Consider the following 16,211-nt stretch of genomic DNA (forward strand, 5'->3'; position numbering starts at 1 on the left):
AGGCAGTTTTCCCAATACTCTGCCTGCATACTCCTATGCAGGAATTGGTCCGCTTTCTAGCCAACAACTGTTAGCAAACTGTCTGCCATAAAACATGTGATTGCCAAGCAATGAAGGCGCCTGAATGGTGGAGACTTCTCCATGCCTTTCACCCTTGTTCAAAACTGTTGGGTTTTGGCACAATTAAATAAATGTGTCTGTTTGTTGGTTTTGCTTTGGTGTACATTCAATCAGACTGAAAGCTTGGGCCACCACTAACATTGTAAAGGTGAGAAATATGCTGGGTGGCAGCCACTGACCTGCAGTAGTTAGAGCAGGGGGACTGTAGGCTATGACACTAGCATCAAGCTTTTACACAGACAGACAGACAGAAAGGGCAGAGAAGAAATGAGGTTGCTGTCCCATTAAGTGTATATGTGCAGCTCTTCTCTAATGCTCTCCTAGTATTACTTTTACATGTAACATGCTAGAATGGAGGTATTCACAAGAGGCGTGTTAGCATAAGAAAGGCTGACAGTATGAAACAGACTGAGAACCATCATCCTACAACACTTAAATGATCATTAATCCACAAAGGGAAGTCACATGGTAACCAACATAGCCTCTAACTGCTTCAGATCTAAAAATATGAGAGCCATTTCCCAAGGATATTTTGACCAGCCAGCTCTTTTTGGACAAGTTGACCAGTGACCTGGTTTTAAAGCTTGAGCCTATGGAAGTAAAGAGGGCAGAGAAGGATAAAAATGTACTGATCATGGTATACCCTGGTATAACAGCGTGTTTGTTTAAGAGTCACAGTAATATGTTGTGTGTTCTATTACCCAATTAGGCTGTGGGGAATTGGGGAGCAGCTTGAGAGCTTACCTCTCAAAGCAAAGCTGGGCTAGTTAAAGGAGACAATACTGTGGAACATGCAGATAACTCAAAAAGTATTTGTTTTGGACTCTGCACCAGCTTTCCTGCCTCCAGATGTCACTGTTCCTTGTTCAGATGCAAACTATGTAGTAGTCTCTCTTACTACAAGATTTAGGATTTTTGTCCTAATATTATTGTCTAACTGGAAAATTAGATCCACTATTTCAAAAAGGACTTCTACAATGGTACACACGAAAACACATTTGAGTGTGAAAATAGGCAATTGCTTAATGAGATTGGGTACACCTATCTGTTTGCATACAAACGTTCCCATTTTTTATGTACCCAAATCCATAAGGCACTTCTGAAAATATGGCCCTGATAGATATATGCATTAAAATACCAACTCCCAGAGCTAGTATTGGAACAGACTTTTATTTAAAAAAAAAAAAAAGTGTTCTGTGCACAGTCTTGTACCTGTATTTTCAGATTCAATTACTGGGATTGCACATGCACTTTGAGTGACTGGGTTTCTGGACCAACTGCAATGTACATTTGCATGCACAGCTATGGTAATGACAACAGAGCAATTGCATATTCATTTCTGTTCATGGACAGCGTGGCTCCAGGCTTAAAAGTTTAGCCCTAAGTTGTCAAAAAGAAATGTGAAAACAAAACCCAAGTAGCACTAATGATAAGCATGTCATTGGATAAGATGGGAATCTTATCTTAATCCTAAAATTTCTCTTAGTCAGTAGACTGTTAAAAGCACAGGTTATTGTAAGTAAATGTAGCCTACGGATCATATAGGGATACTTACCTTTTCCTTTTTACTCCAATATTCTATCCTTCAGAAACATCTGGAATTTAAATAGAAAGTACATATTTTAGCAAGCTTTGCTCAGGATCTGCTCTCATTTGCACAAAAAAGTTAACTGCAGATACTTAGTTTAAGATGGATGTAATTAAACAGACCCATTTTTTTCCTGATCCTTGCAGTCCTTTTATGCAATGACTTTCCATTGACCTCAGTGAACATTCCATACATGAAATAATGGCAGCATCAGGCCTTAAGCTGAAGCAGAAATGTTCTTTTCCTTATAGAATTAACCCATCCCTTTCTCTAGTTTGCTGTCCAAGTATCAACATCCCAGTCACCTCAAAGCTGTATGAATACAATAATAACCTTTCCCCTTTAAAATCCTATCATCAAAAAAACAATGTACTTCTGTTACAAGAATTTAGCCACATGCATGCACATATCACGAACGTTCCCAAGGATAGAACTTTAGTATCAAAGGCACAAGCCTGTACTACTGGAGCTAAAATGAGCAGGTATCAAGGTATCATGGGAGGTGGAGGGAACAGCCCGAAGAGGAGACATGTTCATCCTCAGCTCCAGTGTATTATTATTTAAAATGTAAACAATAGAAGTTGCCCATACAAAAAATTCTAGGCATCCTAACCATCAATTAAACTTACAGTGCCATAATGCTAATCATACAGCGCCAGGCTAGGCAGCAGCTCTGATTTGTTAGCCTTCACATGTCCATTGTGGAAAAGCTAAAATGTGGTTCTGAAGAGAACAGTAAAGCTCTAAATATTTTCCACAGCTTCCTTACTGAATTAGCCTTTAGGAACAGGAAATTAAATGTACCATCATCATCCAGGCTGTGTCATAAAATACGCATACTTTTCCTAATGAATACAATAGCTTTTCCACTGTGAATGTAAGACCAGATCCTCGCTGGTGGAAACTGATGTAGCTCCCTGGAGCTCATCAGTTTCTACCAGCTGAGGATCTGATGGAGTTTACTTCTGAAGTGTTATCACTGTTTATTCCTAATGAACAAATTCACCATAATTCCATCACGATACAAAGTAAAAGAAAAGGGATTGGTGTATCTTACTGGGTTCCGTGCTGGATTTACTTTCTAATAAAGAATCCAGTCCATCAAAGTTATTTTGTAACCCTTTGTTAATACAATCAATCTTTTTCTCTCTCTGATGAAGTTTCATTATAAGATCTGCTATTGCAGCCAGGATTTCCTTCTCATTCTCCACAAATTCCTATAATGAGACAAAGTGGAAAAATCATTTTCTTGTAAAGACAAAGAAATCACAAAACATTAGGATGTTTTTGTTTTGCATTTCCTGACTTTTCATAGATTGTCCAAACACCAATTGTATAGCTCTGCTGTGTTGGTATACCCACTCAAGATCCAGAGCCAGCTCTTATGCAGATTTTTCATGAGTTTCCTATTGCAGGTTGAGTTTTAAAAACATTTAAAGAAAGATGACAACCTTTAGGTATGTTTGAACCTAGGATGAGGGAAATGGAATCTGAACCAACATAAGACAAAGAAATTTACAATAATTACTTTTATGCAGAGCTAGAAAATTTCTAATTTTCTGTATTCTTCCCTGTGGCAGAGTAATGGTAGCAGAGTATTTACAGTGCCAAATCTTCTATTATTCTTTTTTGCATGGTAGCCAAATTATTTTCAGTGCTAAAAAATACCTTGTCAAAAAATGTTGAAACCCACCTTTTGAATGCTAGTGTCCTCTGACCATCCCTTCAGAAAAAGCTCTAAAATAAATTCAGTTTTAAAATGTTAGCAGACTGTCAGAGAAACATAAATCTTCTAAAATAGTCTTTCTTTTCCAATACTGAGAATATGATAATTTTTGTTTTTAAATAGCTGAACATTTCCTTTGATGACATGTTACTCACGATGAAGGACTGTCAGATCACTCAGAATTTTTATTGTTGTTGATTTGTGGTTTTCGGCTTCATGGCTCACTGTCAAAATATCCGCTTTCATCTGTGAATTGCACTGCAGAGAAAATCATTGCAGCTTGGTAAATATTTGTGTTTGGTCTCTCCTTCCTGATCTCTTTAGCAATTTTTGTGACCACAGATGTACAGAGGGTGGTGAATTCCCCAGGACAAAACTCTTTCCATTGTTACACTTTTTCTCAACATCAGGCATCCATTTCACTTTCCAGAACAGCCACATTAATGATAACCAAAATAAGTGAAATCTCAGGATCAGATCCTCAGCTCTAAACCATTCAGTCAATGCAGCTGTGCTGATTTACACCCGCTGAGGCTCTGGCACTCACTCTTCATTTGCGGTTTAGTTGCCCTGTGTATGTTTACTGTAGCTAACTGTCCCAAGGCAATAGTGAAGTACAAAAGCAAGTTCCAAACTAGTATCTTTGTTGTACTTCAGGTACCAATAGCTCTGACTTTTGGAGTTGAAACTGATTTTCTTCTTTCTGTAGTTCCTTGGCTACATCATCAGCAGTAGAGGACGTAGAACAAGGATAGGCAAACTACAGCCCATGGGCCACATCCGGACTGCCAGCTGATTTAATCTAGCCCTCAATCTCCCGCTGGGGAATGGGGCCTGAGGCTTGCATGCACATGCTGCAGCTCCCGGAAACAGCAGCATGTCTTCTCTCCGGCTCCTATGTGTAGGGACTGCTAGGGGGCTCTGCAAGCTACCCCCACCCTAAGAGCCAGCCTCGCAACTCCCATTGGCTGGGAACTGCAGCCAATGGGAGCTGCAGGGGTGGCATGTGCGGACGGGGCAGCGTGCAGAGCTGCCTGGTCATGCCTCTGCGTAGAAGCCGGAGGAGGAACAAGCTGCTGCTTCCGGGAGCTGCTAGAGGTAAGTGCCACCCAAAGCCTGCACACCTGAAAGCCCTTCCTGTGCCCCAACTCCCTGTCCCAGCCCTGATCCCCTTCCCACCCTCCAAACCCCTTTTTCCCAGCCTGGAGCACCCTCCTGCACCCCAAGCCCCTCATCCCCAGCCCCACCCCAAAGCCTGCACCCCCAGCCGGAGCCCTCACACCTCCTCGTGCCCCAATCTCCTGCTCCAGCCCAGAACCCCCTCCCACACTCTGAACCCCTTGGTCCCACCCCAGAGCCCCCTCCTGCACCCTGAACTCCTCATTTCTGGCCCCAGCCAGAGCCCTCACCCCCTCCTGCACCCCAACCCCAATTTTGTGAACATTCATGGCCCGCCATACAATTTCCATACCCTGATGTCATGGGCCACCCATGACATAGAGCAACCTGCATTTGGGTGTCAGAATGAAGAGACCATCTTGAAATTGTTCCTATCCTGAGCATCAAGGAGAGGGATAACTGTACTATGGTAAAAGGGCTTTCTTTCTGAAGAAGGCTTATGTTGATATCAGGGAAAATAAATTATAAGGTCACATTTTCAAAGTGCCTCCTAAGTAGCATCTGTAATGTGTTAGTGCATGCAAATACAGGCAGCTGCACTTGTAAAACCAGGCTTCTGTGCATTCGAACAGGAGCACATACAAATACCACACACAATTCAGAAAGCCCTTTGGAAATTAAGCTCATTGTGTCTAATGAAGATGTAGCTTCAGCTTTGAGTTGCAGCCTGAGATAGATCAGCAATCAAGACTTTGCTTTTAGAATTGTTTAATGTGCTCAGATCTTTTCTGGAGAAGGAATTCCTCCATTCTTGTAGGCTAGTTTGACACCTAGCAGTGGAAGACTTAGTGTAACCTTTCAAAAATATCTAAGAGCCTTAGAAGCCTAAGTCCCATTTTCAGAAATGACGCAGGCACTTAGGAGCCTAAGTCTATTGACTTTCAATAAAAATGGAGCTCTTAAATGCCTAAAGGTATGTCTAGAGCTGGAAGATGTAAATTCGAGCTTGAGGAAATGTAAGTGGCATTCTGATAGAGCTAGTGCAGTAAAAACAGAAGTGTAGCCACGGCGGTGTGCAGGATAGCCACCCCAAGTACAATCCCATCTGAGACCATAGGTATGCATGCAGGATGGCTAGCTCCTCCCACTGCTTGCACCACAGCAGCTACACTTCTGTTTTTAGTGTGCTAGCTTGGTCACAGCTAGTGTGGCCATGTCTCCTCAAGCTGGAATTCACACCTCCAGCTTGATGTTGCTTCTGACATGGAATGAGGCACTTTTGAAAACTACCCTAACCCTGAAAAACAATAAGGCGGCAACAAATGCTTAGCCAGGATAGAAATGACTAATCATGTCATCACCCGAGTCCAGTGCTGGATCCATCATGGAAAATGTAGGGATTCCTACAGTCCCTGAAAGGAAATATACCTGGAAAGCTGAACATCAGCATGCTGTATGCAAACCTTCCGTAAAGTCCAACCAAGTCAGCTTTCCTGTGATCTTTGTTGTAGAGTGGCGAGAGGACTGTTAACCCTCTCTGGGCAGTGACCACAATGAATCCCAATGTTTCTCACCTCTCAGCACAAAAGTGAACCATTCTAAGAGGGGATAACCTACCATCTAGTTTCAGCTTGAGACCATTTCCTATCACTTAGTGGGCTTGGGTTTTCTGGCACACACTGCTCCAGCCATTGCTCCAGAATAAAAGAATGAGCTAAAATGGCTGTGTAAGTCAACAGGGAGGAATGTGGGACTGTCTCCCTTGCTGCAATACCAAACAGCACAGGCCTCTTCTTTGCCTCAGCTTTCACAGCTAGCAGGGAAGCCTTTCCCTATACACCTGACGGGATGCACTAGAGTGCTTTTTCTACTCAACTAAGGGCAGGATTTGTCCCTTCACTGACAAAATGCCAAAGGGACAAATCCTGCCCTTAGATATTCCTATGTGTCTCCCAATGAAGTTACCGGGAGCCCCAGAGGTGCATCAGAAGGCAAAATTTGGCTCCTATATTGCATGCTGAAGCATTTATAGAGTTTATTCTGTTTCCTCATGCTCCATTTCTATTTTTCCCTGTGAAAAGAAAATTGAGAGACCTGCATGCTGACAAGCTGTCTGTAAACCGTCGGTATACTCACTAATTTCAGTCTGCAGTTTTCTGTCTTCACAATGTCGAGCTTCCTGTCGACCTCATAGATGTCCCTCTCTAGCAACTTCAGAACTTCCGTATGATCTTTCAACTGGTCAAATGCCAAGTCACGCTTTATTCTTAATTCATTCTTTAGCTCAGCCTATTAATAAATAAACCCTTCATTATTTTGCTTCATTGTAATTGATCTTGTGTTTGGACTATAATTGTTGTAATCTAATAAATTCACAATAATAATAATACTTTTCTCATATGTGGCACCTTTCGCTGAAAGTTTTCAAAGTGCTTTACGAAATGAATCTTGTCATCTCCATCTTACACATTAGGGAAAAGAGGCACAGAGGAGTGAAGTGGAATTGCTCAAGGTCAACAAGCCAGTGGCACCGTTGGGAATAGAATCCAGGTCTCCTGACGCTGTATCATACACTTGCCATTGAACCTTACTTCCTGTCTATTTATATCAGACATGGGGTCACATTGATGAGCTTAGTGACACACAGACAACATATTTCTATTGAAGGCTTTGGTGGTACACAAATGTTTTGACCACAGATTCTGGGTAAGTTACTGCCTATTTAAAGATGCTTGGAGAAGGAGCACTTCCTTCTCAAATAAGGAATAGCATCTGTACCTGTGGGCTTTTGCGGCCAGCAACCACAGAGCTCCATCCTTGCAGTATCAGACCAGCCAGGCACAAACCTTGCGGTTTTGTTTGTGACTCATACACCTTTCTTTAGTCTTTCACACAAACCATCTGTGACTCTTAATTTCTCTCTCCTTATGCTGTTATCTATTGATATAGTCAAGATATGCAATGAGCTGGAGAGATCATGAGAAAAGGATACAGGAAGGTTTTACCAAGAAGCAGCAAAGGCTCTTGCACAAGCAGTGGTCAGCTTCTGTACAAGGACAGAGCTCACACAGGGCCCAATACTGCAGCCCCTTCCTCACTCAAGTCATCCTTTTAATTCCATTGGGACGACTCATATGACTAAGGGGTTACAAGATCAAGGTCAGTTTTTTGCATGACAAATGGCAGTGCTGCTCTGTGGTCTGAATCAAGCTATGCAAGCATCCTCCAGCCAGAATCTCTGTGCACGACCAGTTCCACAGCAGCTATAGGGAGATGGGTACTGGAAGGGTGGAGGGAGATCATAAAAAAGCACAAGAACAGAGAGGAAGAAAACTGATTTAGGAAACTTTAACAAATAATGTTAAGCAAGGTTTGAACAATTACCATGATCTTCTTGAGTTTACCAGTCATCCTGACTGACTGATCAATGGATTTTGTCAGTCTTGTCTCATCATCTTTTAGTTCTACAAATCAGGAAAAGGTTTTTTTAGACAACAGAACTAGACGTTCCAATAACAAGTGATCAACGGTATAAGGACGTTATTATTCATTCTTAATGTTCCAGTAGTGTCCAGATATCATAATCCAGCTGGTGCACAAAGCCCTCAGAGCTTCACTGTACTTTACAGTTCATCTGAACTATGGTAGACAGCTCCGGTACAGTTAGACCTCATATATATATATATATATGTATATATATATATATAATTTTAAATTATTTTTTCCAAATACAACAAATATATCAAAATACCAGATTCACCATAATACACAAAGTAAGTAAAGAGGATTAGGATAAAGATCGGGAGAGGAAGCAAAATATCTATCTTCAAGGTCTATATTAATCTTAGTCTATATTAACCTCTACAAAGTCAACTCAAATTACTTCGAATTTTTCAGGCATTCCCCTTCTGTCTTCAAGGTCACCCATATCACCAAGTCTCTTTCTAAGACAGAAGCAGAAAGCTTTCAAAGCGCCTCAGAGTCATTTAATACCTACCTGAGACTATTTTTTTCAAATCTTCATATTTTTCATGCTTCTCTTCCAACTCTTTCCGTCTTTCTTCTATGAGAGGGATGCTCAGAATTAGTTGTTGTTCTTTTTGATATATAGCTTCAGTTTTAGCTTGGACATCATCCTTTAGTGAAAATAAATGTTAATTAATAATCTATTAAAGTGTGCATAATCGTTGTAGCAAAGGAAGACAAAATGAATAGATTAACTGGAAACTGCAAAGCTGAGAGAGACAGATTTGAAAATGAAGAATGGCAAAATGAAGGCAATTTGAATATCCAGAATGAGGAGACAGCCTAAGTAATTCTTTTGACATTACACATTGTCTCCAGCCATATTACAAAGTTATTTAAATAGAAGCAGTGAATTCAGGTGCGTGTACTGCAGGGCCGGCTCCAGGCACCAGCGAAGGAAGCAGATGCTTGGGGTGGCACGTCCGGGTCTTCAGTGGCAATTTGGCGGCGGATCTTTCAGTCCCTCTCAGAGCGAAGGACCCACCGCCGAATTGCCACTGAAGAATGAAGCAGAGCGGCAGAGCTGCCGCTGAAGTGCCACTTGGGGTGGCAAAAAAGCTGAAGCTGGCCCTGGTGTACTGGCGATACTTGTATGGACAGAGGAATATACTCTGGGTGCATAGAGCACCACAATAGGAGAGACAGCAGGTAGAGCCATGGGTATTCACATTGCTTTATGGACAAAGAAGACTACAGTAAGATAAATAAGTGAGCAGAGACTGCAGAATGACTGAAATGACTAGGGTGTGCACAACGGGAGAAGAGTATGAAAAAGTAGAAGCTCCAGGAAGAGGCACAAGTTGTTGTAACACCAACATGATAAAAAGTGAAGACACAGGAAGAAACGGAGACAGTTAAAGAAGAGAAAAACCAGAGAGAACCACTGAAGGAGAATATCATTATCTTTGACTTGATTTAGTCTAGTCTTCAGGCAAAGGGTAATCCTCATATGTCACATTCATTGTGTGATGTTAGAGCAACCCTATTAAAGACATTAGGGTAGGAGTTAAAGAGCATTTATCATACGTTATGTATGTTTTTGAACAGCACAGCTGCCGGGAAATGCACATAAGGAGAGATCCAGTATGTAATTATTTTAGATCCATACACACATTGAAAGAGGCATTTAAAGAGAGAGAGAAGAGGCTTGGGATATTTCATACATTAAGGATGTCTGATTTATCCTATTCTGAACCATTAGACTGATGGCTGAGAATCATACAACCATGAAAGGTTACCTAGAGACAGAGGAAATGCTATATATACTGGATGGGAGAAGTGCCTGATGTTTCTGGAAGCTCCAGTCAGTTCTCATTCAGAGTCTCACATTGTCCTCCTTTCTCTTTGAAGGAGGGCTGCTGGATGCTATAATCGAGCACTCAGAGGATTAGAGCACATAGGACCAAACTGCCCTGCATTATGCCTCACACAACACCAGCGATTTCAATGGATTTACAGCTCTGTAACTCAGAACAGAGTTTGGCCCATCATGTCAGCAGCGAGACTAATATTTTCACAAAGCCTGTGCTGTTTATCTAAATATCGTGGGACAAATTTCACACTGATCAACTCCAAGCAGCTGCTTCAAAGTTAAGGCCCTATATATTTGTTTTTACATTTTTTATTTCACTTTTTATGGGCACTTTCTCTGCATGGAATTCAGTTTGCTAGATATGAGTACATACATATGGATAAGGACACACATGTGGAGGGCACGCCACAATTTAGTAGCAGTATGATTTGTTCAATCAACTTCCTGTACTAGACAATATATCAGCCACAAGACTCAGACTGATGCCTTTGTTGTTGGTTTGTCTGGAAGACTAGTGAGAAGGAAACAGTTTTATTTTATTTCTCACTTAGGTCTCATCTAAAAATTCAGAGAACGGGTGGGATTAAGGCAGTTTAAACCAAACGGTGATCAGATTTCTTTGCCTTTGGCATCTAGCAATCAAGTAACCGTGGGAAAGCTCCTTGCATGGAATCCACCACTTCATTGCTCTTATGTTCAGTGCACATAAAGCCTTGTACCAGTTGCAAAAGAAGACTTTATCCACTGCTAGTAAGTGCTAAGGGCCTGATTCAAAGCCCAGAGACATCAGTGAGCTTTGGATTAGGTCATAACTGCTTAGCAAGAAAAAGAAAACCCAAAAAACCCAACCCAAACCCAAACCTCTCCTGTTCTAGGGGAGTCAGTACAGCATTCAAAGAGTTAATATGGCACTGAATCACTTTTTCTTGAAACTATTAGTAATCATGGGACAAATTATCTGCTAGTGTCAAAGGGTGTAGCACCATTGAAGTCAATAGAGTGGTGCCAATTTACAACAGCAAAGAAGGTCTCTCCATTTAAACTACTCTTTTCAAGAATTTTTTAAAAATGACATTTACCTCAAGCCATTGTATGTCTTCTGTTAAGCTGTATTCATACTTCTCACATTCAGCTTCCCTTTTATTTACATCATCACTAAGGTGTTTGACCTGTTCTTCAGCCTGCAAAATTTCTTTCTGGAAATGCTCATTCTGGTTGCAGAAAGCAAAATGAACAGGGACAATCATTTCTGCAGTACACACGGGCTCACTTCAATATTAAACAATAACTGGGCTGAGTACAATGGGTGCAGCTGTCATTTGAAACACAGGGCTGTGCGATCATAACTGCTTTACAATTTTGTTAATCATCTATTAAAGCCAGATTCTCAGAGGCGTAAACTGACACAGCGCCTTCAAAATCATAATTTACACCAACTGAGGATCTGGCCCTTAAAGCTTAACCACTTTGCCAAGAACAGCATGAAAGGTAGGGGCTTACAGTGAATAGGCTTTGTTGTAATGCCAGCTGGTTAACATACCTCTGCTATTAGCTCAGCATGACGTTTTTTACCAGTCTCAAGTCTTACATTCATTTCATTCATGAATTTCTCCTCTGTTATCCACAAGACTTCCTTCTTCTTTGCTAGGTGAAGTTGTTTCCACTGAAGCAAAGCTCTAGTGGTAAATACACAAACAGTATCACCCATTACATGACATTGCACTGAAATTGATTAGGAAATCAGAGCTACATAGCATGTGTAAAGTAACAAAGCAGACTTACTATCAGAGGGGTAGCCGTGTTAGTCTGGATCTGTAAAAGCAGCAAAGAGTGCCACAGGACTCTCTGCTGCTAAATCAGATTTGATTCTGAGAGGCTTCCACAAACAGCATAAATTCACAGGTTTCAAGGTCAGAAGGGACCACTGTGATCATCTAGTCTAACCTCCTGCATAACACAGGCCGTAGAGTTCCCCAAAAATAATTCCTAGAGCAGATCTAGCCATGCAATGAGGCAATGATGTGGATAATAAAGAGGATGGAACAATATGGCCAGAGAGGTTCAGTTCTTACCTCTGTAAGGAAAACAGAGTCGCAAACAGTTGGGAGGCACTCATGGAGAAAAAGCCCTAAGGGAAGTATATAGAACAGGGATCAGCAACCTTTGGCACGCAGCCCGCGAGGGTAAGCCCCCCTGGCAGACCGGGCCAGTTTGTTTACCTGCCGCGTCCACAGGTTTGGACGATCACAGCTCCCACTGGCCACGGTTCGCTGCGACAGGCCAATGGGGATGGCGGGAAGCGGTGGCAAGCACATGCCTTGGCCCCCGCCACTTCCCACAGCCCCCATTGGCCTGGGACGGTGAACCACGGCCAGTGGGAGCCGCAATCAGCCGAACCTGAGGACACGGCAGGTAAACAAACCGGCCCGCCAGCGTGCTTAGTCTGGTGAGCTGCGTGCCAAAGGTTGCCGATCCCTGATATAGAACTTGTCTCTCTAAAAATAAGACATGTCCCTTTTCGTTTGGAAGAGTAGCACATTTTGAGCACAGCTGAGAGAAACTGGGATTTAGACCAGAATCTGAAGATGGTCCAGCTTTGAGTATTCCCTCCCTCCCCCACCTCTTAGGTTCACTTGGAGTTCTGAGTTTGCTGAGTAAACTGCAAAGCAAACTGGAAATTTTTTATCATCCTCTCAAACCTAACTCCAGTTACAATAATTAATTTGGATTTATCCAACTTGGGGTCTCTTCCATAGCTAGCTCCCCCCTGCCCATACACACTAAAAGAGAGACATGAAAGGGCCTCCTGGCATCTCATAGACTTTAAGGTCAGAAGGGACCATTATGATCATCTAGTCTGACCTCCTGCACAATGCAGGCCACAGAATCTCACCCACCCACTTCAATAACAAACCCCTAACCTATGTCTGAGTTATTGAAGTCCTCAAATTGTGGGTTGAAGACCTCAAGCTACAGAGAATCCCCCAACAAGTGACCCATGCCCCACGCTGCAGAGGAAGGCGAAAAACCTCCAGGGCCTCTGCCAATCTGCCCTGGAGGAAAATTCCTTCCTGACCCCAAATATGGTGATCAGTTAAACCCTGAGCATGTGGGCAAGTCTCACCAGCCAGCACTCAGGAAAGAATTCTCTGTAGTAACTCAGATCCAATCCCATCTAACATCCCATCACAGACCACTGGGCATACTTACCTGCTGATAATCAAAGATCAATTGCCAAATTAATTGCCAAAATTAGGCTATCCCATCATACCATCCCCTCCATAAACTTATCAAGCTTAGTCTTAAAGCCAGATATGTCTTTTGCCCCCACTACTCCCCTTGGAAGGCTGTTCCAGAACTTCACTCCTCTAATGGTTAGAAACCTTCATCTAAATCCAAGCATCAGTGCTTAAACAGAGTATGCAGAGTGATGCAAGGTACATCTTTGCAGATCTCATCAATAGGGATGCATTTAGCATAACTCTTATTATAATGTGCTTTCAGTGGTCTTTGTAGAACATGCTTCCCCCCACCCCACAAGGTTTACTAAACAAAACAAACTCCATGGGAGGCTCTATTTAAAGGCTGAAAAATATGCAGTCCCCAAAAAAGCAGCTGACATAATCCAAGATGCTAAATCAGTTTAAAACAGACCATCCTCTTTCCCAGCCCACTGTGCTCCTAACAGCTGGAGCCCTAAACGTCTACCAGACTGGTGGTATGATTTTCAAAGGTGCTGAGCATTCTAAGTACCCACTGACTTTAACAGGAGTTGCGGGCACTTGAGAAATTCAGGCCACACAGACTCAAGGTCTGATCCTGCTCCCAGTGAAATCAATGGCAAAACTCCCATTGACATCAATTGTGCAAGATCAGCCCTAAACTGGAAAACAACAGCAATAGCTTACAAGTATACAGTGTTTTTCCATCTGGAAGGATCCCAAAGTGCTTTACAAAATTAAATTGGTACCCAAAACAGAACAATTGAATGCATTGCTGATACAGAGCCACCTACTTTGTAAAGTTTAGCAGCTGTTACCACACAACAACACTACAGGACAGGAAATGAGACAGTGGGGGCATTTAGAAGACAGAATACAATTACCCCAGATGTAATTTGGCCATGCCATTGAGATGAATCACTCCTTGTCCAGCAAAAAGGACCACTGGAGCTGTGGGCGGTTAGGACCTTGGTTTTAGGTCTTATTTGAAAAATATAAACAAAGTCACCGTAAATCATTAATATGTTGATCTGTTCCTTATGAAGACGGTGACTTGTAATTTTACCTCATCTCACTTTCTCTTTTTAAACATTGCTCTAGATTCTCTAGCTCTCTTGCATAGGCATCCTTAGCGTTTCTGAAACAAGAATAAAGGTCAGAATAATGCTAACCTTTGCATACTATTTCATTTTATAAGTCATTTCTTGAATATACAATTTTTAAAGCTTTTTCCATGGCAGCAAGCTAAGCACTCCTACCAGCTGGGGACTCAGAAATACACCTATTTTGGTGTGCAATCATGGTTCTGTGCTTCATATGGTTTGTTGTCTCTTAGGTAGGCGACATGGCTGCAAAGTTAAACAGGCACTTGGTGGAGGCTATGGCAAAGCCAAGAGTCCTGACTTATGCCAGAATCAATAACACTGTGAGAGAGGGCAACCAGAGGTCCTATTAATCAAGCCCAAAACACCAGGGCAAAAGTTTAAGAACAGAGATGTTACATTAGTATGATTTAGGTGCAGTAACTAATACAGAAGAACATGCACAGATGTGGAGCCTCAAGGCAGATGGATGCATACATTCATTGCACACATTATATGTATCTGCTAATGTAGAAGTCCCAAGGCAAACATTAGCACGCAACAATTTTTTGTGGACTCAACACATTCTAGAGGATTTTAGTTTAATAAAATAAAAAGCCTGGTAGTTGGAGGCAGATGTAATCCTACTCCCATATGTCTGACTGCGTTTTCAGGAGACACTGTTACCAGCAGGGGCGGCTCTAGGCACCAGCAAAACAAGCTGGTGCCTAGGGCGGCAAAATCTAGGGGGCGGCAAAAGGCTGGGGCCCCAGCTCATCCCGCGGCTGCGAGCCGAGGAGCGGCCCGTCCCCTGCCGCCAGGGGGGGGGCGGCAGGCTGGGCTGGCGGACCTGCCGCAGTCATGCCTGCGGGAGGTCCCCCGGAGCCCCGGGACGACGGGACCTGCCGCAGGCATGACTGCGGAGGGGGCGCTCGTCCCACGGCTCGGCTGGACCTCCCGCAGGCATGACTGCGGCAGCTCAAGCGGAGCCGCCGGACCCGCGAACCGTCCGCAGCCACGCGGGACCAGCGGTCCCTCTGCAGTCATGCCCGTGGGAGGTCCGCTGCTCCCGCGGCTCCGGGGCGCCTCCCGCGCATGACTGCTTGGGGCGGGCAAAAAGGTAGAGCCGCCCCTGGTTACCAGTGACCCGCTCTCCTTTGAGATACAAGAGGGAGATGGAGAAGTGGCTACCCAAAGCCCCATGAAGATTTGGTAGTAGCAGACATTCTCCTGTGCTTAAAAGGTTACACCAACCCTCAGGCTGCCACCCCAGGAGACAGCTGAACATGTCCTGATATTCTGGCCACGTTTGGTTAGCAAAATAATACTAGTATTTTTGCTATTCAGCAACTTATAAAATTCTGTTCACTCATCCCTCATCAGCAGATTTATTTTTCCTGTTTTTTTAGACCTATTCTCTGAGAGAACCCTTACAGACAATAGTATTGTGTACAGGTGGCGATTTAAAAAACAAACCAAAACAAAGACTTTACCCTTCTTTTCCTTTGTGTGTTCCCATGCTCCTTGTAATATACATTCCTACGGAATTGCTAATAATAATACATTACATAGCAGTTTTCATAATAGATTTCAAAGTGCTTTAAAAAGGAGATTAGTATTCATTCCCATTTTACAGATGGGGAAACTAAGGCATAGGGAGATACAGTGACTTGCTATGGGTCACCCAGCACTCCAGGGCTAAGAACAGAACCCAGGTCTCCTGAATCCCCATCCAGTGCTCTATCCACTATATCATGCTGCCTTCCTGTAACACTGCACATAACATTGGGGCTGATCTTGAGAAATGCTAAGTGCCAATTAAGTCAATGGGAGTTCACAAAATCATATAATAAAATGTAAGACATTAGAGATGGAAGAGACTTTCCAGTCCAGCTCTCTGAGTGCAGGATTGTTCCATAAGATATACTGCTTTGTCCAGTCTAGTTTTAAAAGTTGTAACCATTGGGGCATCTACCACTTCTGTAGGAGATTACCTATCAGGATGCAGTCCATTTCT

General features: G+C 42.8%; 1 protein-coding gene across 1 annotated transcript in view; it reads right to left on the reverse strand.

Annotated features, from left to right (window-relative positions):
* The window catches only part of LOC120404155 (coiled-coil domain-containing protein 175-like), a 44,230-nt gene that overhangs the window by 429 nt on the left and 27,590 nt on the right, over positions 1-16,211 (reverse strand). The window contains exons 11-20 of the mRNA XM_039536167.1: positions 14,179-14,250; positions 11,432-11,567; positions 10,971-11,102; positions 8,551-8,689; positions 7,938-8,017; positions 6,690-6,842; positions 3,590-3,692; positions 3,402-3,445; positions 2,766-2,925; positions 1,676-1,715 (exon numbers count right to left, since the gene is read on the reverse strand). Coding sequence (XP_039392101.1) covers positions 1,699-1,715; positions 2,766-2,925; positions 3,402-3,445; positions 3,590-3,692; positions 6,690-6,842; positions 7,938-8,017; positions 8,551-8,689; positions 10,971-11,102; positions 11,432-11,567; positions 14,179-14,250 — 1,036 coding nt within the window. The 3' untranslated portion in view covers positions 1,676-1,698. The remainder of the gene's footprint in view (positions 1-1,675; positions 1,716-2,765; positions 2,926-3,401; positions 3,446-3,589; positions 3,693-6,689; positions 6,843-7,937; positions 8,018-8,550; positions 8,690-10,970; positions 11,103-11,431; positions 11,568-14,178; positions 14,251-16,211) is intronic.

This window comes from Mauremys reevesii, linkage group 4 (assembly GCF_016161935.1).
Source record: "Mauremys reevesii isolate NIE-2019 linkage group 4, ASM1616193v1, whole genome shotgun sequence".
Taxonomy (NCBI): domain Eukaryota; kingdom Metazoa; phylum Chordata; order Testudines; family Geoemydidae; genus Mauremys; species Mauremys reevesii.